Source organism: Pipistrellus hanaki, assembly GCF_964339955.1.
Source record: "Pipistrellus hanaki genome assembly, chromosome: 19".
NCBI lineage: Eukaryota > Metazoa > Chordata > Mammalia > Chiroptera > Vespertilionidae > Pipistrellus > Pipistrellus hanaki.
Genome location: NC_140521.1, coordinates 23143838 through 23170072, shown reverse-complemented (window position 1 = coordinate 23170072; position 26235 = coordinate 23143838). Strand labels below are relative to the sequence as shown.

The 26235-nt window shown below is 63.4% G+C and overlaps 1 protein-coding gene across 1 annotated transcript in view; it reads left to right on the top strand.

Moving 5' to 3' along the window:
* GRAMD1B (GRAM domain containing 1B) overlaps positions 1 to 26235 on the top strand; it is a 173001-nt gene that overhangs the window by 101980 nt on the left and 44786 nt on the right. The window contains 2 exon segments of the mRNA XM_084868426.1: positions 17842 to 18055; positions 24383 to 24403. Coding sequence (XP_084724552.1) covers positions 17842 to 18055; positions 24383 to 24403 — 235 coding nt within the window.

The window sequence follows — 26235 nt, the reverse complement described above, 5'->3', positions numbered from 1 at the left end:
AGGCGGGTCAGGCCTGGAGCGCTGGGTGAGGAAGGCGGTAGGAGGCGCTGGTCACGGCTCTGCTGGTCACAGCGCTTCCGGGGTGCGGGAGGCAGAGCGCGGCCACCGGCAGCGGGGTTGTGCCCGAGGACATGCTGAGTTCCGTCCGCCTCTCGGTCCACCTCTCCCCGCGACCTGGGTCCTGACCTGCAGCCAGGCAGGTTGCTGGCGGCCCTCAGCCTCTTTGTTCTCAGACTTTCTGTTTGCTCTCTAGCAGCAAAGCCAGTCGGAGTTGGATGGGCAACCTTAGAGGTCAGATAAATGGACCCCCAGTGAGGTCCAGGGAGGTGCTGGGTGCTGTGTTCACCTCTCATCCCCCTCCCCTTCCCCTCGCCACCTGGCACCCTCCTCACTCCCCTCCCTTCTCACCCACCTTCCCTCCCCACCCTCCTCACCTCCCCACCCACCTCACCCTCCCCACCCACCTCACCCTCCCCACCCTCCTCACCTCCCCACCCTTCTCACCCTCCCCACCCTCCTCACCTCCCCACCCTCCTCACCTCCCCACCCTCCTCACCCTCCCCACCCACCTCACCCTCCCCACCCTCCTCACCTCCCCACCCTCCTCACCTCCCCACCCTTCTCACCCTCCCCACCCTCCTCACCTCCCCACCCTCCTCACCTCCCCACCCTCCTCACCCTCCCCACCCTTCTCACCCTCCCCACCCTCCTCACCTCCCCACCCACCTCACCCTCCCCACCCTCCTCACCTCCCCACCCTTCTCACCCTCCCCACCCTCCTCACCCTCCCCACCCTTCCACTCTTCCCACCCTTTCCACCTTCCCCACCTTCCCATCCTTTCCCTCCCTCCTCCCTGCCTCCTCTTTCCCCTCCTTCTCCACCCTCCTCATCCTTCCAACCCTCCTGATCCTCCCTCCACTCCCCACCGGCCCCCTCACTGCTCCTCTGACTCCCGCTGGGAGCAGCCCGGTGCCGGTGGGCGCACAGGGAAGGCTGGTGATGCCCAGGTAACGGGCAGCGGCGCGTCTGGGTTCTGGGTCCTTCGCTGCAGGAGGCATGCCCTCCGCAGCTCCCGTGTGCCCTGCCCCGCCGACCCCTCCTGGCGCCGTGATGCCGGAGTCCGGGGCAGCGGCTTGCTGGACGACGGAGGGAAGGCTGCGCCGGCCGGGCAGGAGCGGGAGCTCTCTGCCGGGTGCCGGGTACATGCCTGATTCCGGCCGATCGGCTCCTGAGGCAGAGCCTGCCGCAGTGCTGGGCCCGTCTTCACACCCCGTGCGGAGCGAGGCTGCTCAGCGTGTGGCCGGATGGGGCGCAGGCTTCCCGACCCTTCAGCAGCACCGTTCTCTCGGGGGGGGGGCAGGCCCTGAGGGGCGGAGCACCCTCCTCGCCTTGTCCCGCGGCTGCGGCCTCTCCGGGGACTGGAAATGCCTCGTAAGGGAAGGGCCTCCCGGGATGGCCGGGCCCTCGGCGCTCAGCCCGTGCTCCTGAGCGGGGGTCTGAGCCCCGTGGGCGGGGTTGTACTGGACCCGCTGAGACTGACAGTCACGTTTAAAAGTGACGGCCCTGCCGCGGCCCGGTCCCAGGCTGGATAGTGTGCCCACAGAGACGGTGACACGATGCCCCCTGGGCACGGTCCGCGCAGGCCCCGGGGACAAACCGCAGAGGTGGAGGCACACACGAGGTAAATGCGGGATCAAGCTCACAACCCGGGCATGTGCTCTTGACTAGAATTAAACTGGGACCCTTCAGTCCACAGGTCGATGCTCTGTCCACTGAGCTGAACCAGCCAGGGCCCACCTGCCTGTTTATAACAACAGCCACTGATTCCTGGTATGGCTTCTGGGTCCAGGAAAACGAAAACTGGCATCATCCCCGGACGGCCCGTGGCCCTGGTGCAAGTGCAAAGACGTCACCTCCGCACGGCCAGCTTAGCCCCTTAGGACTGTGCGTCAGAGCGCGGGTGGGTGTGGGTCACCAGGAACAATGGGGAATGAGGACCGCAGACGGACGTGTGAGAACATGGCACTTACAGCCGTTAGAGTGCTGGGGCGCGGGCAGCCGCTGGCGGGTGTTTGCGCCGGGGGCCGGGGGCCGAGGCGGGCTGCTGCCGGGCGGCTGGGGGCTCCGCAGCCGGCGGAGGGCGGTCACTGCCGCCGAGGCCTCTGAGCTGAGGTCAGCAGGCCGCCCGCGAGCCCCGCGCACTCCTCTGTCCCGCCGTCCGCTCCTCTGTCCCGCCGTCCGCTCCTCTGTCCCGCCGTCCGCTCCTCTGTCCCGCCGTCCGCTCCTCTGTCCCGCCGTCCGCTCCTCTGTCCCGCCATCCGCAGCCTCGGGGGGGACACGGTCCTGTTCCACTCCAGCACCTTCTGCTTCGCGGTCACTCCCGCCGGCTGTGGGTCAGGCCCGCGGAGGCGTGGACACCGCAGCCAGCGTGCTCCTGCAGGAAGGACAGCGTAGAAAAGGGATTCCGTTTCTTACCTGGGCGCTCACTTCCTGTTCCTGACACTGTGCTTCCGTCCATGGGCAGTTACAGGGAGTCCTTTCCTTGGGGTGCACTGTCTGTCTAATTAGGTTTTGTTTGTTTTGTTTTGTTTTGTTTTTAAATATATTTTATTGATTTTTTACAGAGAGGAAGAGAGAGGGATAGAGAGTTAGAAACATCGATGAGAGAGAATCATTGATCAGCTGCCTCTTGCACACCCCCTACTAGGGATGTGCCCGCAACCAAGGTACATGCCCTTGGCAGGAATCGAACCCGGGACCTTTAAGTCCCCAGGCTGACGCTGAGCCAAACCGGTTTCGGCTAATCAGGTTTGTTTTTTAAAAGGCTCTCCGCCTCCCCCTGGCCAGGTGTGCTGTGATCAGTCGACACAGAGCACAGGCTCACAGGCAGGGCGCCAGGTTCACAGCACAGAGCACAGGATTGCACTCAGACATACGCTGAGGTCCAGGCAGAGTGACCAGTGCCACCGACTGTCTGGGCATGATTCATGTTTTCGTTTTCACGGACCCAGAAGTCACACAAGGAATCAGTGGCCGTTATTATAAAAAGGCAGATGGGCCCTGGCTGGTTTGGCTCAGTGGATAGAGCATCGGTCTGTGGACTGAAGGGTCCTAGTTTGATTCCGGTCAAGGGCACATGCCCGCGTTGTGGGTTTGATCCCCACTAGGGGGCGTGCAGGAGGCAGCCAATCAATGATTCTCATCATTGGTGTTTCTATATTTCCCTTTCTCTCCCTTCCTTTCTGAAATCAGTTTTACATATATTATATATATAAAGACAGATGTGGGATTGGCTTCAGAAATAAGTCTGAGCGCTAGCTGGTTTGGCTCACTGGATAGTCAACCTACAGACTAAAGGGCAGGTTCCATTCCCGTCAAGGGCACATGCCCGCGTTGTGGGCTCGATCCCAGGAGAGGGTGTGGAGGATGCAGCCGATCAATGATTCGCTCTCACTGATGTTTCTCCCTCTCTCTCCTGCCTCTCTGAAATCAACAAAACGTATTTTGATAAATAAATGAATATCCGGGACTGAACAGCTTTAAAAGCACGCTCCTGCTGCACGCAGCGCAGTCTGTGACTGTGCCCCCTGCTGGCGATACGGGTCACGCGGAAGGGCCGCCCCAGACAGGAGGCCCTGGGGTGGAGGGGCCTCAGGACAGGCTGCTCTGGGGAGGGGGCCTTTGATCTGAGGCTGAAAGGGTACCGGAGATCCAGGCAGAGGGACCACCGGCAGCGCTCCTGGGGCAGGGGGTGCAGGGTGGTCAAGGGTCAGACAGGTCCACAGAGCCAGACAGAGTGAGGGGAGGGGGGGCGGGTGGAGCTGGGGGGACAGAGGGGAGGGGGGACTGGTGGACCTGGGGGTCAGAGGGGAGGGGGGACTGGTGGAGCTGGGGGGACAGAGGGGAGGTGGGAGGGGTGGAGCTGGGGGGACAGAGGGGAGGTGGGAGGGGTGGAGCTGGGGGGACAGAGGGGAGGGGGGGACAGGGGAGGGGGCGGGTGGAGCTGGGGGGACAGGGGAGGGGGCGGGTGGAGCTGGGGGGACAGAGGGGAGGGGGGGACAGAGGAGGGGGCGGGTGGAGCTGGGGGGACAGGGGAGGGGGCGGGTGGAGCTGGGGGGACAGAGGAGAGGGGGGGACTTGGGAGGGGGCGGGTGGAGCTGGGGGACAGGGGAGGGGGCGGATGGAGCTGGGGGGACAGAGGGGAGGGGGGGACAGGGGAGGGAGCGGATGGAGCTGGGGGGACAGAGGGGAGGGGGGGACAGGGGAGGGGGCGGGTGGAGCTGGGGGGACAGGGGAGGGAGCAGGTGGAGCTGGGGGGACAGAGGGGAGGGGGGGACAGGGGAGGGGGTGGGTGGAGCTGGGGGACAGGGGAGGGGCGGATGGAGCTGGGGGGACAGAGGGGAGGGGGGGTCAGGGGAGGGGGTGGGTGGAGCTGGGGGACAGGGGAGGGGCGGATGGAGCTGGGGGGACAGAGGGGAGGGGGGACAGGGGAGGGGGCGGGTGGAGCTGGGGGACAGGGGAGGGGGCGGGTGGAGCTGGGGGGACAGAGGGGATGGGGGGTCAGGGGAGGGGCGGATGGAGCTGGGGGGACAGAGGGGAGGGGGGGTCAGGGGAGGGGGCGGGTGGAGCTGGGGGACAGGGGAGGGGGCGGGTGGAGCTGGGGGGACAGAGGGGAGGGGGGGACAGGGGAGGGGGCGGGTGGAGCTGGGGGGACAGAGGGGAGGTGTGAGGGGTGGAGCTGGGGGGACAGAGGGGAGGTGGGAGGGGTGGAGCTGGGGGGACAGAGGGGAGGTGTGAGGGGTGGAGCTGGGGGGACAGAGGGGAGGTGGGAGGGGTGGAGCTGGGGGGACAGAGGGGAGGGGGGCGGGTGGAGCTGGGGGGACAGAGGGAAGGGGGGACAGGGGAGGGGGACGGATGGAGCTGGGGGGACAGAGGGGAGGGGGGACGGGAGGGGGCGGGTGGAGCTGGGGGGACAGAGGGGAGGGGGGGACAGGGGAGGGGGCGGGTGGAGCTGGGGGGACAGAGGGGAGGTGTGAGGGGTGGAGCTGGGGGGACAGAGGGGAGGTGTGAGGGGTGGAGCTGGGGGGACAGAGGGGAGGTGGGAGGGGTGGAGCTGGGGGGACAGAGGGGAGGGGGGCGGGTGGAGCTGGGGGGACAGGGGAGGGGGACGGATGGAGCTGGGGGGACAGAGGGGAGGGGGGACAGGGGAGGGGGCGGGTGGAGCTGGGGGGACAGAGGGGAGGGGGGGACAGGGGAGGGGGCGGGTGGAGCTGGGGGGACAGAGGGGAGGGGGACAGGTGGAGCTGGGGGGACAGAGGGGAGGGGGAACAGGGGAGGGGGACGGATGGAGCTGGGGGGACAGAGGGGTGGGGTGATTGGAGCCAGGGACAGAGGGGAGGGACGGATGGAGCTGGGGAGACAGAGGGGAGGGGGGCAGGTGGAGCTGGGGGGACGGCCCCCAGTCTGCATCAGGGCTGGGGCGGTGAGTGCCTCTCTAAGGGGATTGAGCGCCCCCTGCAGGAGGCTAGGACAGTGCAGAGTGGCCTTGGAGCAGCTGTAAGCCCTGTGGGTGAGGTGCCCCTGCCTGACCTCTGACCCGGGTACTAGCATCACCATGTTGTCAAGGTGACCCTCATGCTTCCTCCTCTCGGGCCGGCAGGACCCAGCGTCCGGCTTGCTTCTGCGGAAGGGGAAGTGGGTCAGGCTGTTTGGCATTTCAGGCGTGGAGTCCTGGTCCTCCGGCAGCCCTGGTCTCCATGGAAACAGGAACTAGTGTTTGTCAGCCTGCTCCGGGACTGAGTTCCAAGCTCGGGGCTGGACGGAAGTTGCAGGGAGGCCGGGAGGGGTGGGATGGCGGGGCCCTGCGTGGGGAGGGAGAGCTCTGCCCGGGGTGAGTGGGCATGGCCATGGCTGCCCGGCCGGCCGGCCGCCCCCGCGCCCCGGACCGCGCGCCCGCACCGGGGAACGGGGGTCTGCCCTCCTCGCTCCTCTGCGGGCCTCGCCCCGTGGTAACTGGTCCTGAATTCACCCCTGGAGCCACGCCGGGCTTCCCCAAGAGCCGAACTCCCGCCCGGGTCAGTGGCCTCTGATGGAGTGTCTGGGTTCAGTCGGCCGGACGGGCTGCGGTGGGCGCTGCCACCTTCGTCCCTGCGAGGCCGAGAGGGATGTCAGCCCCGGCATCGGGCTCGGTCGGACGGGAAGGGGGCAGGTGAGGAGCTCCTGCCCACAGGCAGTGCCCTTCATCGTCCTGGTGTCCACAGAGACGGTGCCGGCCGGGGCCGAGCCTGCGGGCGGGCGGCCTGGCCGGCCGGCCTGTGGCCGATGTCCGGGGGCCGGGGGCTGCTTAGTGAGCCGGAGGGCTGCCCGGGGCGGAACCAGAGCAAGTCCTGCTTCCACCTTCTTGTTCCTCATCCCAGGGCAGAGGGGCCGGTCCCTGGACCGTGTGCACTTCACCCAGAGGCCCCGGGAGAGCCCCAGGTGCCCGCAAGCTCCCACCCCGAGCGCAGGACGCCCTCTCCGGTGCCCCCGGGGCAGTGCGGGAGCCGTTCTGTGCCGGCTCTGTGACGGGCACGCTGGGAGCTGCGGCAGGAGAGGCGGCATCTCAGGGGCCTGCCCGCCTGAAAAGCACCCGCTGGGCATCGGGCAGGGGCGCCGGGCTGCAGCTCCTGCTGAAGGTCCGACCAGGCGCGCCGGGCTGGCCGTGGGGCGCAGCGACAGGGGACCCCGCGCCGAGGTCCCCACCAGCGCCACCACCTGTTAAGCATGCAGTGCGGCTCAGCAGGGCCTGCCCCCTCCCCTTCGCCTGTCGAAGGGGAAAGTGACAGCAGCCGACACGGCCGCCGTCCGGTGTGAGTGAATCGCAAACACGCCTTTCTGGTCCGGGTGGTCAGTGACGAGAAGTCTGTGTTGGGGCCGCGGGGTTTCAGCCATCGGTGATGGGCCATGCGCGGGGAGAGGCGGCATGGCTGCTCGGCGCTGATATGTGTGTCCCGGGCGCCCGTGGCCGTGGGGCCACCAGGACCACGTGTGACCCGAGCGCCCTCAGAGGACGGCCCGCGGCAGAGCCGGGCAGGCAGCCCCAGGCGGCGGGTGATCAGAGAGGGGGCCCCACGCGGTCCCGGGAGCTCCTCTTAGGGGAGCAGTCCAGGTCTCCCCCTTTCGAGCCCAGCCCCACCCAACACTCTAAAAAGTGGGGAGCCCTGGGCGTTGCCTGTGCGGCTGCCTGTGGACGGCCCCATGGCCTCGGCACCGGGTTCCCGGGTTCCTGCGACGGCGGCTTGGCCTTCGAGGTGAAAGGCCCCGAGACCGGGCGTCCAGGATGCTAGGCAGGGAGGGAGCGGGCCTGCAGGTGTCTCTGCCGGGCGGCTCGGTGCTGTGCTTTCTAAGGAGGTGGGGCCCTGGGATTGGGGATTGGGCCATTTCCCCCCTGCACGGTGCCGCCCCCCTGCGTGCTGTGGGTCTGCGGGCACCGACCTCTGAGCCGCAGGCAGAAATGCCAAAAGGAGCGGAGGCACCGGCGCTGAGGGAGTCCCGGTAAACTAGCCGAACCGAGAACCTGTGCAGGTAGACAGCGGCACGGAGCATCTGCAGGAGCGTGTGAATGTCATGCAAATGTTATGCAGATACACCTGCGGGCTTTCTGTCTCCGACACCTGAGCATGTGCTGTGGGAGAAGTCGTGTGGAGCTGGCGTGTTTGCGTGGTGTTTGCAGCGATGTTGGAAAGGACTGGGGAGTATGGATGCGTCTTCGGAGCTGGCTCGGGATGGGAGGTGACATCATCCCACCGGCCTGAGACCGCACCTCCCGGCTCAGCCGCAGCAGCTCGGGCTCTGCACCGGCTCCGGGCTCTGCACCGGCTCCGGGCTCTGCACTGGCTCCGGCTCTGCACCAGCTCTGGCTCTGCACCAGCTCCCAGCTCTGCACCAGCTCCCAGCTCTGCACCGGCTCTGCACTGGCTCCGGCTCTGCACCGGCTCTGGCTCTGCACCAGCTCCGGGCTCTGCACCGGCTCCGGTTCTGCACCGGCTCCGGCTCTGCACCAGCTCTGGCTCCGCACCGGCTTGGGATCTGTACAGGCTCTGGCTCTGCACCAGCTCCGGCTCTGCACCAGGGCAGGTGTGTGCCCTCTGCTGGATTTCTGCTCAGCGACTCCCCCCAGTGGTAGACGCTCAGCAGCCCACACACTCTCGGAGCCGTGTGCCCGTCCCTGCCCTCCGGGGGACACAGCACTGACTCCCGATCCTGTGAGACTCGTCCTCGGGACAGTGACCCTCCGTTCCAGCGGCAGCCGCAGCGCTAGTGCTGCTTCAGCACGCAGGCCCGTCGACCCCCGGAATGGTCGCCAATTGGGGGGAGGGCACTGGGGTCCTGTGCTTCCAGGAGCCCCCCAGGGCGCCTGGTCCCCGCTGTGGGGTGCTGCTTGGAGGGGAGGGGGCACAGACCTGTGTTCCACACGTCTCAGAGAGGAGTAGAGGCGTCTGTGATAACACCGAGCACTCATGTACCTAGCACGGCACCGTATCGTGCTTAGGTTATTGCATTTAACCACCGGCCTGGGAGGTAGGCATTAGTATCTCTCATTCATCCGAGAAGGAACGGGAGCTTAGAGGCCAAGGTCACCCAGCCCGGGGCAGAGCTGGGCTCAGCCTGAGCCTGCAGGGCCCACGCTGGCTTCCTGCCTTTTTAAGGGGCCTCTTGCAGGTCCAGGGACGGGAGCCTCGGGCAGCTTAACTGGTGAGCAGAGCCTGGTGGGGGTGGGGGGCTGAGCTCAGCTCTGCTTGATCACCCAGCTCATTGCAGGGCTGGGCTTCCGAGGTGGGGGAACTGGAGGGAACGGAGGTGCCCAGGGGGTGAGGAGGCCCGGCTGGGAGTGAGCCCGGAGGAGGGGGGAGGGGCACTGCTGCCAGGCCAGGTGAGGCGCAGGGTGTGGGCAGCAGGGACGTGTTCTGTGATCTCTGGGGCGGAAAGAACGGGTTTCTTTGAAGACAAGTTGCTGTGATGAGGACTCGGGGACATTACCGACCTACTCTGTCTGCTCGGGCTGTGCTCTGAGCTGTGCGGGGGCCGCTGGCCGGAGCCGGCTTGCCCACAAGACCTGCCTGTGTCCTCGGGGCGGAGGTGGGAGAGAAAGCTGAGCCCGGGGGGGGGGGGGGGGGGGTGGGGCTGGGGTGGGAGGCGCTGCAGAAGGCCCGGAGCCTTTGGCCATTGTCCACGCTCCACGTACCCCCGTTTCCCAAGGACCCCGCCCCGCGTCCTCCAGGGCGTGGGGTCAGGCTGTCACGGGGGTGCCCTGGTCAGGCTTAAGAAGCACTATTTGCCGAAACCGGTTTGGCTCAGTGGATAGAGTGTCGGCCTGGGGACTGAAAGGTTCCAGGTTCGATTCCGGTCAAGGGCATGGACCTTGGTTGTGGGCACATCCCCAGTAGGGGGTGTGCATGAGGCAGCTGGTCGATGTTTCTCATTGATGTTTCTAACTCTCTATCCCTCTCTCTCTTCCTCTCTGTAAAAAATCAATAAAATAGCCGAAACTGGTTTGGCTCAGTGGTAGAGCAAAGGTCCCAGGTTCGATTCCGGTCAAGGACATGTACATTGGGTGCGGGCACATCCCCAGTAGGGCATGTGCAAGAGGCAGCTGGTCGGTGATTCTCTCTCATCGATGTTTCTAACTCTCTATCCCTCTCTGTAAAAAATCAATAAAATATATTTATTTTTTAAATTCTTTAAAAAAAGAAGCACTATTTGCTAGCAAGGTAACGGGGAGCCATAGAGCAGGCTTTGTTGGGGACCTCAAGAATAAGAGGGATGGGAGGGAAGGACCTCTGCCCCCCCCCAGGGGCTGCAGGCGGCCGGGGGTCCCAGGGCCTTTGTGGGGAGAGTTGACCACAGGAATCCCTGTCATGCGTGTTTTGCTTCAGTCACTCACCGTGTCTGTGATGCCCTGTGAGTCCAGGCTCCATCCTGTCCGGGACCGTCCTCTCCTCTCCTCTCCTCTCCTCTCATGCCCTTCGCTCCTAATGCTAACACATTTTCTGAATCTGGCATAAGTCTCAGTGCCTTATTATTTTTAAAACAATATTTTTATTGATTTCAGAGAGGAAGGAAGGGCGAGAAAGATAGAAACATTAACGATGAGAGAATCACTGATCAGTTGCCTCCTGCATGCCCCCTACTGGGGATCGAGCCCATGACCCGGGCATGTGCCCTGACCGGGAATTGAACCGTGATCTCCTGGTTCATGGGTCCTCGCTCAACTGAGGCCCACGGGCCGGGCAAGGGCCGTATCCTTAAGGAAGCCTTTCTGGGTCCCTCAAGCCCTCGCTCTCCCTGTTGCCACTCATCGCTGACGTTGAAATGCCGGGAGCAGGGGACTGGCACGCCCTGGCGGGAACGCCCGTGGGTCCTCGCCCGCCCTCGCGGACACGCAGGCTCCGGCCGGTGCTCGGCAGACGCTGTGGGAGGAAGCTCAGACGTGACGTCACGTGTCCTGGGCCCGGCCCTTCGCCGCCCAGTTTCCCAGGTGACGTGCGGGTCGGGTGTATTCACTCTAAGCTCCGGAAGGGGGTCTTTGTCCACCAGCCCTTTCCTTACCGGTCTTCCTTCCCTTTCTGTAGCAAATCTGCCATCAGTGTTGGCTTTAAAATTCCAAGCTTTTGGCCCCAAAGCGGCCAGAGGTGGCCTCTGGAAAATGGTTCGCTATTCACTAGACCCAGACAACCCCACGGAATCACGCAAATCAAGAGGCTCAAGTCTTTGTGTTCGCTTTAAGGACACGCGTGAAACTGCCCGGGCCGTCAAGGGCGTGCAGATTCCAAAAGCCACCACGTGTCTGAAGGAGTTCCCTTTAAATAAGCAGCTGCGTGTGCCGTCCCGTTACGGGGTGGAGCCGGGTGTGCCAGGCCGAGCCGTGGCTGGACACGGGCCGTGAAGGTGCTGATGTGTGCTGCACACGCTACCAGCCGGACGGCGGTGCTGAACCGGGGTTAGGTGTAGACTCTGGTCATCGAGCACCTTCAGGTGAACAAAGCTCGCGGGATGTGAGATGCGGCGTAGAACCTACAGAGCATAAAGTGAATCAGTAAACATAAACCCCGAGAGTCTGACTGTCATCGGTAACGGTGGCAGGATCAGACTCCGGTTTATGTGAAAGACACAGTACTGTAGGTCATGAGAGACACAGGAACCTTTTTTAATCCTCACTGAGGCTATATTTATTGATTTTGAGAGAGGGGGGGAGAGAGAGAGAGAGAGAGAGAGAGAGGGAGAGAGAGAGAGAGAGAGAGAGAAACCTTGACCCGTTGCCTCCCATACATGCCCCAACTGTGGATCAAACTGAAACCTCGGTATGTGTCCTGCCTGGGAATCGAGCCTGTAACCTTCTGGCGTGTGGGATACTCCAACCTACTGAGCCAGCCACCCAGGGCTGGAATTGGTTTACTTTTCTCAGCAGGATCCAAAGCCATCCTGTCTAATAAAAGAGTAATATGCAAATTTGCCATCACGCCAAGACACAATATGGCCGCTCCCAAGTGGTCAAAGATGGCTGTCCCCTTGTGGACACAAGATGGCCGCCACAAGATGGCCTCCAGGGTAGGGCAGTTGTGGGCAATCAGGCCAGCAGGGAGGTCAGTTAGGGGTGACTGGGCCAGCAGAAGAGGGCAGTTGGGGGGGACCCAGGCCTGCAGGGGAGGACTGTTGGGGGGGACCAGGCCAGCAGGGGAGAGCAGTTAGGAGTGACCAGGCCAGCAGGGGAAGGCAGTTAAGGGTGACCCGGCCAGCAGGGGAGGACTGTTGGGGATGAACAGGACTTCAGGGAAGGACAGTTAGGGGCGACCAGACTGGCAGGGGAGGGCAGTTAGGGTGATCAGGCCTGCAGGGGAAGGCAGTTAGGGACAATCAGGCCGGCTGAGAAAGAAGACTGATGGAGATGTCCATTAAGGCTTCTGAGGCTGGCTGAGACATTAAATAAGATAGCACGTGAGGGAGGCTGGGTGCTGTGCCAGGATTCTCAGCCGTCCATAAAGGATTTGCTCCTTTGTCACGTGAGCGGCGGGATTAGGTCTGGGAGAGGAGGTGGTGCTGGCGTTGTTCACACCACGGGTGTGAAGGCCTTCGCCAGCCAGAGTCACACCGCAGACCTGAGCTCCACAGCCCCAGCATCGCCCGGGGCCACCTGGGAGGGGCAGGTGTGTGCAATGCTCAATCCGTCCTGAGGTGGGGATCTGGAGAACTTTCTGGAGAAGGTGGGGTTTGATTTGGACCTTAAAGGATGAACTGGAGGCCCAGGAGCGGAAGGAGGGGAAGGAAGGGGAGTGAGCGGATGAATGGCTTGGAGTCGAAAGGCCACTGAGTGAGAGCCACACTGAGGAAACCACAGGAGATGAGTCTAAACTTATCTCAGAGGCAGGAGATAAAGTGTCTAAATACAGGTGAGTGTCCCATTCTTTCCGGGGAGAACTTCCAGCTCCATTCTGGGGATTTTAGACGTTAATGGGTGCCGGCGGGGGGTCAGGAGGTCCTATTGGGCTTGTAGTCAGACAGATTTAAGGACCAGGTTTTGAGTGGGTGTGGAAGAGAAGGAGACGGAGGAGGCCGCTTCAAAGGCTATTGGAGGCGGCTGGCCAGAGGCATTGGCCTGCCTTGCTGCCCTGGGGGAGCAGTGGGGGGGAGGGGAGTGGACAGCAGGGGCTGGGAGCCCGGCTCAGGGACTCCTATCGGTGGGGTGAGACTGAAGAGGTGGGTGTGCAGCCTGAGGACCAGGAAGAGGCCCTGCTGTCGAGAACGGGGAGAGGAAGGGGGGCGGGGGGGTTCAGTGGGAGGCGCTCAGGGACATTGGGGACATGAAGGAACCGTCCTGGCCTCAGGCTGGGCCGGGAGCTGGGGGCGGGCGGAGCGGGGCGCGGGCGCGGGGTCCTCGCTTGGGGGCAGAGTTGGAGGCACAGGGGCAGGAGGCGAGGGCGAGGGAGGCGCATCTCTGGAGAAGAGCTGCGTTTCCCTCGGGTGACAGAGGAGCCAGCGGCCAGTCAGGACCACAGGGGGAGGAGAGCCGTCTTACAGGCCTCGAGGTTAGAGTGGCAGGTGACCCCTATGCTACGGTGACCAGACGTCCCGCTTTTGGTGGGACGGTCCCCATTTCCAGCAATTTGTTCCGCGTCCTGCGGCGTTTTTCCAAAAATCGGGACTTTTTTAAAACGCCGCGGGACAGATTGTTGGAAATCGGGACTGTCCCGCCAAAAGCGGGAATCCCCGGTCACCTTACCCCACGTGGTGTGCGGACCTGCTGAGAGCATTTCAGGCACCGTGGGTGGCTGAGGGGGGCCCTGGGGGCGGGGGAGTCCTGGAACTCGGCTGGAGGGCTGCTGTCCCTGTGGCTTGGAGGTTGGAGTGTTTCCTCGGAGTTAGAACGTGTTGCCAGCCCTTGCCTGCATCCTCCTCCTCAGCTCGGAGGACGGGGAACGCCCCGTTCCTGAGCCTGGAGTCCACGGGAGATGTGCCTCCTGGAGGACGGGCCAGGGGCCGGGGGCCAGGGGCCGGGGTGGGCGTTGTGGGGTGGGCGTGCTCAGTGCCAGCACAGGGAGGGAGGGTCGTGCCTCTCAGCAGAGCCTGGGGTGGGCGGAGTTCCGGGCCGGTCCTGGCACAGTGGTCCGGGAGCCGGAGAAGCTGCGGGTGCCAGTGGCCAGCGCGAGGAGGAGCTGCCGGAGCGGGCGCCTGGTCTGCCCCGGGGCAATCGGGCCGGGTGCGGGGAGCTCTGTGATCCCCGGGGAAGGAGCAGGCTTCTCGGGGTAGGTTTGTGGTCCTGAGCAGGTCGGAGTCGGAGGATGGGCGAGACCCCTCATTTTTAAATCACAGTCAGTGTCGGTAGAGCAAGTGAGTTCCCAAATGTCTCAGGTGGAGCTAAACACGCTGTCCTCCTGCCTCCCGGTCACACCTGCCTCTCCCCTTCCTCCCCGATCACTTCCCGCCCTGCACACGTCCTCACCAGAAGTCAGCGGCTGCCCTCCCCTCCGTGCCCCCCCACCCCACCGCCCTCCGCGCCCCTCCTGCCGGCTGCCGGTTTGGGCTGTGGGCTTCCTTCCCCCTCTCCGCTGGGCTCCGGGTGGAGGTTTCTGCAGAAAGCGGCCTGGTTCTCATTGCAAATGGGTCCGAGGAGGCGTCTGAGGTGGCAGCCGGGTCTCCATGCAAATGACGGTCCCTCCCTGCACTTGCCTTAGGGGCCCCGGGAGGCGCCCAGGGCCCACCCTGCTCCCCGCTGCCGCCCCCGTGTGGACCAGGGGCCCTGGTGTCCTCTCCCCGCTGCTGCTCTGGCGTTCCTGCCTCACTCTGTCCTCCGCTTCCCTGTCTCACCGTCTCCTTTCCCACCTCTTCCTCCTCTCAGAGCAAACACCGAGGAGAGCTGGACGGCATTTGATTTCGTCTCCTCTCCCTTCTTTGTGTCTTCCCTTCTCTTGTGTCCGATGGTCAGTGTTGACGCTGCTCGTGAGGGTTGCTGTCCTGGAACGTGGTCCTGGGTGTGCCGGTGCCTGTGGGAATGGCCGGGACGAGGTAGCACAGACCGGGAGAGCAGCGTTGTGTTCCTCTTTCCGGGGCTGGGAGGCACCGGTGGGCTTACAAGGGGACAGTGTGGTGGGTGAGCTGCAAGTCCTCAGACCCAAAGTTTGGCTTCTCTTTGCCACACATTGGTCTTAACTTTTAAAATTGGGATTAAAGCCCTGGCTGGTTTGGCTCAGTGGATAGAGCGTTGGCCTGCAGACTGAAGGGTCCCAGGTTCGATTCCGGTCAGGGCACATGCCCGGGGTTGTAGGCTTGATCCCCAGAAGGGGGTGTGCAGAAGGCAGCCGGTCAATGATTCTCTCTTATCATTGATGTTTCTCTCCTCCCTTTCTCTCTGAAATCAATAATGTGTGTGTGTGTGTGTGTGTGTGTGTGTGTGTGTGTTTAAATAAATGTTTATTGTTTAGGTTATTACAATTGTTTCTCCTCCCCCCGCCATAGCTCCCCTCCACCTGGTCCCCCCTCCACCCTCTGCCCTTACCCTCCCCCACCACCACCCCGGTCCTCATCCATTGGTGTATGATTTCGTCCAGTCTCTTCTCAAAACCCCCACACAGATACCCCTTTCCCCCTGAGAATTATCAATCCCCTCGAATTCTATGCCCCTGATTCTATTATATTAACCAGTTTATTCTGTTCCTCAGATTTTTAATTCACTTGACTTTTATTTTTTTATTTTTTTTAAATATATTTTATTGATATTTTACAGAGAGGAAGAGAGAGGGATAGAGAGTTAGAAACACTGATGAGAGAGAATCATCGACCAGCTGCCTCTTGCACACCCCCTACCGGGGATGTGCCCACAACCAAGGTACATGCCCTTGACCGGAATCGAACCCGGGACCTTTCAGTCTGCAGACCAATGCTCTACCACTGAGCCAAACCGGTTTCGGCTGATCTGTGAAGCTTTTTATCTGCCCTTCAATTCTGAATAACTTTGCTGAGCAGAGTAATCTTGGTTGTAGGTTCTTGATATTCATCACTTTGAATATTTCTTGCACTCCCATCTGGCCTGCATAGTTTCTGTTGAGAAATCAGCTGATAATCGTATGGGTGCTCCCTTGTAGGTAACTGTTTTTCTCTTGCTGCTTGTAAGATTCTCTCTTTGTCTTTTGCTCTTGGATTTTAATTATGATGTGTCTTGGTGTGGTCCTCTTGGATTCCTTTTGTTTGGGGTTCTGTGTGCTTCCTATACTTGTAAGTCTATTTCTTTCACCAGATGGAGGAAGTTTTCAGTCATTATTTCTTCAAATAGGTTTTCAGTGTCTTGCTCGCTGGCACTTGTCTTCTTCTGGCACTCCATAATTCTGATGTTGGGACTCTTGAAGTTGTCCCAGAGGCTTCTTGCACTACCTTCAACTTTCTGGATTTTCTTCTCTTCTTGCTTCCCCAGAAGAATGTCCTTTGCCTCTTTGTATTCCAAATCTTTTTTTTTTTAATATATATTTTATTGATTTTGTACAGAGAGGAAGGGAGAGAGATAGAGAGTTAGAAACATCGATGAGAGAGTCATCGATCAGCTGCCTCTTGCACACCCCCTACTGGGGATATGCCAGTATCCAAGGTACATGCCCTTGACCGGAATCGAACCTGGGACCCTTCAGTCCCCAAGCCGACGCTCTATCCATTGAGCCAAACCGGTTTTGGCTGTAATCCAAATCTTTGACTTGATTCTTGTGTTCCTCTAGTCTGCTTTTGGGTCTCAGTATAATATTTTTTATTTCAGTCAGTGTATGTTTAATTTCTAGTTGGCTTAATTTCTTTTTCATTATTATTATTATTTTTTCTTTTTTTAATTAAATTATTATCTGTGTACATATACTATTGTTAATTTTTTTTTATATCCTCGAGGGTTTTGATAAATTTATCGGTCTTTTCTAGGAAATTCTTAAAAAACCTTATAACTGTGGTTTTGAACTCTATATCCAGGTTTTGTTCTACTCCATTACTTTTGTTTGAGATCTTCCTTTTCTCGGCATTTTTGCTGCTTATGCAAAAGCAGCTGTGTGGAGCTTGGGCGGGTTTGTAGAATGTGCGGGGTGGGGCAGGGCCTCAGGGTGGGAGTCTCAGGATATGACTAGGCTGGGGCGTGGCAGACAGCAATGGCTGCCGTCAGTCATCTCTGCCTTTCAGCGTTTCCAGGTCCCTGTGCTCCAGCGCAATAAACAATGATTGCTGCATGTATCTCTGCAAAAAAGTCACCCTGGCTTTCGGACCTGATGGCCGACAGACCAGCTTCTCCCAGTAGGCGTCTGGGTCCCCCCCGCCCGTGACCCCAGAAACTGGATTTCAAAGTGATCGGGAGCTTGTTTCCCTTCGGGTTGAAAAAGAGCTGTGCGCCCAGTCACCCGCCACCAGCCCGATTCGCGTGCCTCCACACCTAGGCTCCTCAGCTTTTCAGCGCTTGTGCTCCTTTCTCTGTCAGCCAGCTTTCCCGTGGTTCTGGGTGATAGACGTTTTCTCTTTTAGCTGTAGTTTTGAAATTGTTGTGCGAGGTGGCAGATTAGTCGCTCACCTATGCCGCCATCTTGGTTTTCTCTCTCTATATATATTTTTTAAATAAGTAAAATGAAATAGGGATTATGGCATTTCTCACTACTACCACAATGGAATGATTTAAGAACCCAGTGAAATAATGCATTTGTGAATGATTTGAAAAGTAGGATTCTTTATATGGGTAACTATCTCCCAATCAAAATGTAAAACTGGATTGGCAGCATGTGTGTGTGAATGGGCTCATAGTATTACATGACCTCTAATGAGTCTTGCACCCTTACCTCTGTTTTCTCCTGGACAGTTCTTGGCGTACAGTTGGGGCTCTGACATTATTTAGGTGGATGGACAGGTGATGGGTGGTGGGATGGTGGGTGGGTGGGTGGGTGGGTGGAGGGATGGTGAGTGGAGGGATGGTGGGTGGGTCACAGCTGATGGATGGAATATGGTGGGTGGGTGGAGGGAAGGTGGGTGGTGAGTGGGTGGAGGGATGGTGGGTGGGTAGGTGGTGTGGTGGGTGGAGGGGTGGTGGGTGGTGGGTGGAGGATGATGTGTGGTGGGTGAGGGGTGGTGGGTGGAGGGATGTGGAGGGGTATCTAAGTGTCCCTTTGGCCTGCTCACCCCTTCCTAGTCCCGTTTCCATTTCACGCTGACACCACCGCCCTCTGTTGGCCAGCAGCAGGCTTGCGGTGCAGTGAGTGTAGCTGGGCCCTTTTCTCCCTCTCTCCCCCCAACCCCAAACTTGGGGACCTGCCTTGGCACTTGGTCACTCAGGGCTGTCTTCCCCCCCGCCCCCGCAGCACGGCCAGTAACTCGAACCGCAGCTCGCCGGCCTGCTCCCCCGTGCTCCGGAAGCGGCCCCGCTCTCCCACGCCGCAGAGCCCGGACGCGGACGCCATGGTGGAGAAGGGCTCGGACCACTCCTCGGACAAGTCGCCCTCCACGCCCGAGCAGGGCGTGCAGCGCAGCTGCTCCTCGCAGTCCGGCCGCAGCGGCGGCGGCAAGAACTCCAAGGTGAGCGCCTGTCTGCGTGGAGGCGGTGAGGGTCGCCTTCCTGAGGGACCGGGCGACCAGGCCTGGGGTCCCAGAGGGCCTGGCTCAGTGGGGGGCGGGGGGGGCAGGGAGGCCTCCCTACGTTCCTTCCCCCGCTGGGCGCTCAGGGAGGATGGAGCTGGGCCTCACCCGCCCGGAGGCTTGGAGGGGGGTCCGGGAATCAGGACGGGTCTGTCTTTTCTCTTTTTTTAAATTTCAGAGAGAGAGACAGACAGACAGAGAGAGAGAGAGAGAGAGAGAGAGAGAGAGAGAGAGAGAGAGAGAGAAACATCCACAATGAGAGAGAATCACTGACCAGCTGCCTCCTGCATGCCCCACACTGGGGATCGAGCTGCAGCCCAGCAGGAGCCCTGACCGGGACCTGAACCCTGACCTCCTGGTTCATGGGTCGACGCTCATGCTGCTTTCGCCTCCGCCCGGCCTCACGTGGTCTCCCTTCGGTGACATCCGTGTGGTGCTCACCTGTCCGGGATGGGACAGGGCCCGCCCTCCCTCCCAGGCCCACGCCTGTGGACAGGCCTGGGAGCCGGGCCTGGGCTGCTCGGGGGCCGCGTCCCTGCCCAGCCCCGGGGAGAGGAGCTGCTGAGCCCGGGGGGCTGGGGTCCGGGAGGCACGGGAACTGCCTCGGCCGGAACCTGCCTTTTGACTTCTCGTTCTTCCTCTCCCCTCGCCGCACCCCTTCTCCGCACGCACGGCCTCAGTCTCACAGGCGCCTCTCAAAAGTAAGGCTCCCGTCTGTGTGGCTCCTCCGCCCCTGTCTGTAGTGCTCTGCGCCCGCCTCCCGGCCCTGTCTGCTTGTCCCTCTCCCGGAGGCCCGCCCGCTGCCAGGGCCGCTGCCTGACGGTACCGGTGCCGGGGGCGAGGGCCGGTCCCCTGCACCCGGAGCCCGAAAGCCCCGGGCCCGCCCCCCATGTCTCTGCCTGCTCCCCAACACTGCCTGGCGCTGGGGACCTGCCTCCCTAACGCCGCCTAGAAGCAGAGTCCTTGGGGAAGGGGGGCTCTGTCTGCCTGGGCCTCGGTCTGACCCCCTGGGGCTGCTTTGGTGGGTGATGCCTGGTCCCTGGGGAGTCGGCGGAGGTCACGGGTCCCACAGAGTTCCGGGGGCTGGAGGGTGACTCCCCCTCCGCCTCCCCCGGGGAGCTCTCCGCCTGAGCACCCTCCCACCCACCTCCGCACTCACGTTCCCCGGAGGGGAGGACGGGAGCTGCTCCGCCCCCTGGCCGCCCGGGGCTCTGCAGGCCGGGAGGGGGCGCCCGAGTCCGCTCAGCCCGGACTCCGAGGACGAGGACGAGGGCGCAGGGAGGGGAGCGGCAGGTTAGAATGTCAGGCTGGGGGCACACCGCAGGGAAGGGGCGGATGGAGCCTGAGGAAGAGGAAGCCAGGCTGGCGGTCGCGGTCTGGAGCTCTGTCAGGACTGGGGAGGGGACAGCTGCTGTCCTCGTCCTGCAGTGCATCCTGGGCTGAGAGCCGCCTGGTTCCGGCTGTTCCTGGCGGCCTTGGCTGCGGGCCGTGGGCCGTGGGCCGTGGGCTGCGGGCTGGACGGGAAGAAGGCCTGGAGGGAGGGGGCCTGGGAATGGGGCAGGCTTGTCTGGCCACAGGGTTTGAGGAGGCTCTGTCCCCCCTCCTGAGGGCCGAGCGCCTCTGGCGGGAGAGGGCGGAGGGTGCCCGCGTGGGCATCAGCGGCTCCATCTCTGTTCGCCCTCAGCCTTGGCACCCGTTTCCACCCGGGGGTGCAGCTCTCCGCTTCCCGACCCTCTCGCCCTGCACCCAGCGGGGCGCCTGCCGGTGTCCTCGGTGACCAGGGCACTTCCGGGGGCCCTCGTCACCTGGCGGGCAAGGGGAGCGCCCGGAGTGTGGGGTCCTGAGAGGGTCCGGGAGGAGGAGTGGGCTCTAGGCTCCTATCCGGGCAGAACACAGCCCGAGGGGGAGGTCAGACACCACGACTGCCCGCAGCCACGCCCGAGGTGGCCCGGGAGGAGGGTGCCCCTGAACCAGAGGCAGGAGACCCTGTGTGCGAGGGGGAGCGGCCCCGAGCCAGGCCGGACCCTGAGCTTCTGGAGGGGCCCGAGGGGCCCGCTGAGCAGGAACGGAGTGCTAGTCCCGGCCCTTTAGCGGATCCTCAGGGGAGGGACGGGACGCAGAGCTGGGCCCTTTTTTTTTTTTTTTTAAATCAATCTTTATTGTTCATATTATTACAAAGGTTCCTCATTTCTTCCCCCCTCCACCAGGTTCCCACCCCACCCTCCGCCCCCTCCCCATCCCCCATTGTCCTCATCCATAGGTGCAGTTTATGTTCAGTCTCTTCCTCCCTCCCTTTCTCCAATAGTAAATCCCTTTTCAGATAGTAAATCAGTTACTTAGCATTTTCTCATATCAATAATACCACCACATGCCCAATGATACACTTCACACAAAAGACATTTCCAAATAGGTCAACCAGCCTCATCCAGGCCCCACCCAAGGCACTCACAGATCGACACCCCAGCCCTATACTAACTCAACACATCCAGATCTAAGCCTTCATAACTTGATTCAGCAGACCCTCAAGTTCCCACAAAAGTTTCCAGCCATGTCTGAGAGGCAGCCGTGGGGCAGGGGCAGGCAAGGAGCGAGCTGTTCCGGGCCTGGCTCCTCCGGGCCTGGCCTCTGTTGCTCTGGTTCGTTCCACAACCAGCTGCTCCGGGTCTGGTCACTGCCGCTCCCGACCTCGTTGCTCTGGACTTGGCTGCTGCTGCTCCGGGCCTGGCCGCTCCCAGCCTGGCAGCTGCTGCTCCGGGCCTGGCCGTACCCGACCTGGCTGTTCCGGGCCTGGCCGCTCCCAGCCTGCAGCTGCTGCTCCCGGCCTGGCTGCACCCGACCCGGCTGTTCTGGGCCTGGCTGCTCCCAGCCTGGCAACCGCTGCTTTGGGCCTGGCCGCACCAGACCCGGCTGTTCCGGGCCTGGCTGCTCCCAGCCTGGCAACCGCTGCTTCGGGCCTGGCCACACCAGACCCAGCTGCTCCGGGCCTGGCCGCTCCCAGCCTGGCAGCTGCTGCTCTGGGCCTGGCCGCTCAGAGCTGGGCCCTTTAGCGGGCCACAGGGGAGGGACGGGATGCAGAGCTGGGCCCTTTAGCGGAGCCACAGGGGAGGGACGGGACACAGAGCTGGGTGGCGGCAGCACTGGCCCCGTGGGCACTCGGATTCCGGCTTTGATAGCCGCCTCCACACCGACCTCTCTCACCTTTACCACCAGCGCCACCAGCACCACCAGCGCCACGAGCCTCTAGTGTGGTTAGAATCAGACTGGCTCGCCGCGGGAGTGCCCACCGCAGGCAGCAGCGGGGCTCAGGGACATGCCACTGGTCTGGATGGGAACCCAGTTCTGCTCAGGGCAGTGCGTGGAGCAGAGAGTGCGGAGGAGCTGCAGTGGCGGGGTCGGGGGAGAGCAGAGGGGGACAGGCCCCTTGGGGGCCAGCTCTCCGGTGGACAGATGTGGCCATGGCCAGGGACCCGGCAGCCAGAGCTATTGCCGCTGCCTCCCCAGCCAGCCCCAGGCCCGGCCCTCAGTTCCTCCTGGAGCAGGCCTGAGAGTGCTCCAGGAGCCGGCCTCGTGGGGGCCAGTCCTCCTTCCCGCGCCTCCAGTACTCCCTGCCCATGTCAGTGCAGGGGCCGGACCTGCTGGTCAGCAGTGTCCCTCTCTGGGTCTGTCCTACATGTGAGGCCGGCCGGGGCAGCACTGGCCGGTGGCAGGCGGCAGGCGGCAGTGCATGTCCACGCCCCAGCGCCCTGAGCTCTTGCTGTCTCCGGCCTGCGCTGTCGTGCTGGCTCGGGGCCACGAGGAGGCGCCTCTGGCTTCCTGGCCTGGGGTGGCCCTCCCTGCACGGGCCTGTCAGCAGCCGGTCTCTAGGCTCCTTTCCCGCTTTTCATTCCTCATGTTGTGGTTCCATCGCAGGGGCACAGGCAACCTGGTCACAGTGAGGACTTGTCAGTTCTTGCTCCTGTTAGAGTAACGACGCCCTGGCCCGCTGCTGCCCTCGCCCACAGCCGCCCAGCCCGGCCCCTGCCCGGGGAGAGGTCTCAGACCGCGGCTGTCTGCAGGCCCCTGGACGCCCCAGGCGCCGGCTCTCCAGGCCCCTGGGCGGTGTTGCGCGTGGGCCCGCGGCTCCCGGCAGCTCTGTCTTGGGTACCTTTCCTGACCCTCTTCCCCTCTGCCAACCCCACGGCGACCCCGCCACAAAGCCTCCACACTTTGTGGCTCCGGCCTCCGGCCTCTGCCCAAGATGGCGTTTCCGTGAGCCCGGGTGGCCTCCTCCTGCCCAGGCCCCTGTGGCCTCCCTCCGGGCTCCGGGTCAGGGGCAGGTCAGAGTCCGGGACTCCTGCCCAGGGTGCTCAGGGGCTCCGTGGGGGAGGCACGGGGTGGGCCGGTGTCCCCGGGCGCCTCAGTGGGCGGGAGAAGCTGCTCGGAAGCAGCCGATTGGAGGTCGCTCATGCTGAGAGACCAGACAAAGCTGAGAGATGTACCTTGCTTTTGATGGTACATCTCACACGTTCCTGCTGAGAGCACGTCCCTCACTCCCTTCACAGAGCAGACGTCCCCACCGGGGTCACGCAGGCAGCGCCGAGGCGGGTCCCCGGCTGCGGTGCAGGCCTCGGGGATCTTTGTTGTAAAGGCTCAGGAGGGACGTGCGTTGGGTGGCAGCACAGGAAGAGAAGGTAGTCCTGCCCCATCACCTGAGGAGGAGGAACGCACAGCAGCGGCCAGAGGGGTGCTGGGTGCCCACCCAGCCCGCATCCCTGCTGCCCCCTCCCAGGTCTTACACGCAGGCCAGGACCGGGCGAGCTGGGGGCCGTGACGGTGCTCTGGCCGCGGGGCAGGTGTCTGTGACCTGGCTTTGGCGAGATGAAACGCAGGCAAACTATCGGGCCATCGGGCTGCAGGCCTCCGACGGTTGGGATGTGTATTTCACTGTGGATCTGCCCCGCCTGCGCCTGGGACCGTCAGGACCAGGACTCCAGGCCCGGCGCTGACACGCTCACAGGCTGACGTCCCACCCAGGGCCAGGGCTCCCGCGTGGCAGCAAGTCCCTCCGTGAGGACCGTTGGTTCCGGATGTTCGGATTTGGCTCCTCCACCTGCCAGGGCCTCTGGATTGGAGGAGGAGACGAGGCCACGGGGAGAGTCTGACTTCCCGATGGGCCGTGGGGACAAGCGTCCTGCGAGGGGTGAGGGCCGGCCTTGCCCTCTGCTCCTCGGGCCGCTCTCTGGCCCCTGGGTCAGGTGTGAGGCTGCAGCGCCGCGTCAGAGGAGCACCGCCCACGTCCCCTGCTCCCTGCCCCCCGTCGGAGAGGAGGCTGAGAGTCCCCGCAGACTCTTCTGGTGGGAGAGCTGGTGGGCGCAGGAGCCACGTGACCCTGCTTTCCTCCCCGCTCCCCGCTCTTAGGAAGGGGCCCCTTAAGACCGGGAGGGGGCAGAGGTGCTCGTGTGCCCAGGTCCGGCCTCTGTGTGGTGAGATGCCGGCCTGCAGGCAGCCCCCACCCCGGGCCCTCCCCTCGGGCAAGCTTTCTGAGCCTGGAAGCACTCCAGCACGGGTGCCAGCCCGGGCTCCGCCTCGGAGGAGAGGCCGGCAGGGGCAGGCACGTGTGCGTGTGTGTTCTCGCCGTCGCCCGGTGGGGTGTGCGTGACGGAGCCCAAGCCTTCGAGCTCGGAGGCAGACAGGGAGGACGAGCCCCGAGGCGGGGCTGGGCCCGGAGAGCGCCTGCATCCGGAGCTGGTGCGGGGCTGGGCTCGTTGGTGTTGAGCGATGGCCCCCTAAGGTTGGGAGGGTAGCGGGGGCGTGCTCTAGCCTTGCTCCTCCCGCACCGCCAAGGCCCTGCCCGCTGCGGAGCGGGAGCGGAACGGAGGGGCCTCATCTGCTCGCCCACGACATGGTGGGAAGGAGCTCCGGGGCGGCCCCCGCGTCCCCTGCACGGAAGCACTGTCTGCCCGAGGGCTGGCTCCACCCGCTCCGCTTCTGGCCAGGCCCTGGGGAGCGGTCGGATGCCTGCGGCATCCCTTCCCCATCAGAGCCTGTGATGGGGTCCGACTCCCCCGGAGGAGCTCTGGCTGGTGCTGCGCTGCCTGCCCCGCGGAGCCGCCAGCATGGGCTGCGCCGGGAGGCCCCTCCTGCAGCCACGGGGCCTGCAGCTAAAAGGGTCCCCCCTGCCCGCCCGCGCTGCTGTCTGTGTAGCCTGCCCTCTGCAGCCGGAAACACCCATGCTGTGCCCGCCACCTCCCCCGGCTAACGTGCTTCTCTTCTCTTTTGTCCTTTCAGAAAAGCCAGAGCTGGTATAATGTAAGTACCTGCTTCCCTCTTTCCGGTGCACGTGGGGCGGGGGACGTGGGTGTGGGTGTGGCCGTGGCCGTGGGCGTGGCCATGGACGTGGCTGGGGATGGAGATGGGGTAGAGAGCAGTGGGGGCCTGAGGCCTGCAGCACGCTGAGGGGCAGGGAGGTGAGCCTCCTCCCGGAGCAGCCTCCACCAGCCCAGCTGCAGTGGCCTCAGGGATCGGGTCGGGCAGGGCTGCTGGGAGGGGAGGGACCACAGAGTGTGGACGGCCAGTCCTTCCCCAGCCGCCTGGGCAAGGCTCCCCGGGATTACTGGAGGAGACCGGCCAGGAGGGGAGCGGACTGCTGGGGTCAGAACGCAGGGCCGTGGGGTTGGGGAAAATGCAGCCAGAACAGCCCCCGGTGGTCAAGAGACTGGCATGAAAGGGTTTACCACCACCACCCCCCTCCGCACCCCCCCCCCGGGGTATACCCCGAAGCCCCAGGGTGTGCCCTTCCGGGAGGCATCCATCCTGCTGGGGGCTAGGGTGCAGGTGCCGCCTGAGTGTCCGTGGGTGCTCACCAGCTGCTCATACCCAGAAGCTGGGAGCACACGTGCCCTGCAAAGGCCACGGCCCCAGGCATGTGGACGGGCACGTGGATGGGCTGAGGGGCCCCGGCTGGTCTCAGCTGTGCTCCGCCCTGGGCTTCCCGGGCAGCGTGGCGGCTGCAACCACGGCCTGGCCTGCCTGGCTCAATCGCCTCTGTCGCCAACCCTGCCGTTCCCACACCTGGCCTGCCGTCCCTCCCTGGTCCCACCCCGCTCTGTCCCTCCCTGGTCCCCACCCCAATTGATGGGCAGCTGAGGGACTGGAGAAGGTGTGGGTCAGGTGGCTGCGGATGCCAGAAGTGGGGACTCACTGCGAGGGGGTGGGGAGGACGGGTGGAACAGAGGCGTGGGGTTAAGGTGGGGACTGTGTGCAGGGAGGAGGGAGATGCTCTCAGCAGCTCGGTGACCCCCCGGCAGGCATGCATGGGGAGCCTGGGCTGCGGGCCTGCTGTGCGCGAGGCCTGCCGTCCCGGCCGGCTGCACAGATTGGTACCAGCCCCGCTCACCCACCCAGCGCCAAGGGGCAGATGTGGGGCCGGGCTGTGGGACAAGCAGCTTGATCCCATCATTCCCACCCTGCGCCTCGGACCCGCACCCCTCCCTGCTTGGATCCCGTCCTGAGGAGAGGGCGCTCCTGAGCGCAGAGAGGGGGGAGGGCGCGCTCTGGGGTATCCTCCCTCCCAGCCATGTTCCTCCCAAGGGAGCAGGAACTGGCCGGGGGCTGCAGACCTGGCCCTGCAGGTCCTCCTCCCGCTGCCCTGCTCTCCCCTCTCCGCTCCTTGCTTTTCAGTCAGCTTCTGTTTCCTCTCCTTTTCCGCTGACCCCTCCCCACCTGTCCTACCCCCCTCCCCCGACTCCCCACCTCCTGGCGGCCTGGCTCCCTGGTCCGCGGGCTTTACTGACCCTGCCCTCAGTGCTCGCCTGTTTCTCCCCCTCAGCCACCCTGAGGCCGGCGTGGAGCGCCCGCCCGCAGGGGCAGCTGAGTGCCTGTCCCTCTGGGCTGGGAGACCCCCCGCAGAGGGTGAGAGGCGGCAGAGGGCGGGGCTGGAGCTGGAGCCTGCATCCCAAAGCCTGCACCCTCCTTACAGAACCGTCCGGGTACTGGTTCCCAGGCCTCTCCCTCTGTTAACCCTCCGCATCTCCTTTCACCCTCCACCCTGCTCCCCGCCCCCCACCCCCAGGAAATGACAGACTCATGGTGGGTCTCCACCCATCACCGATCGTCCGCCCAGAGGCCCCGTGCACAGGGAT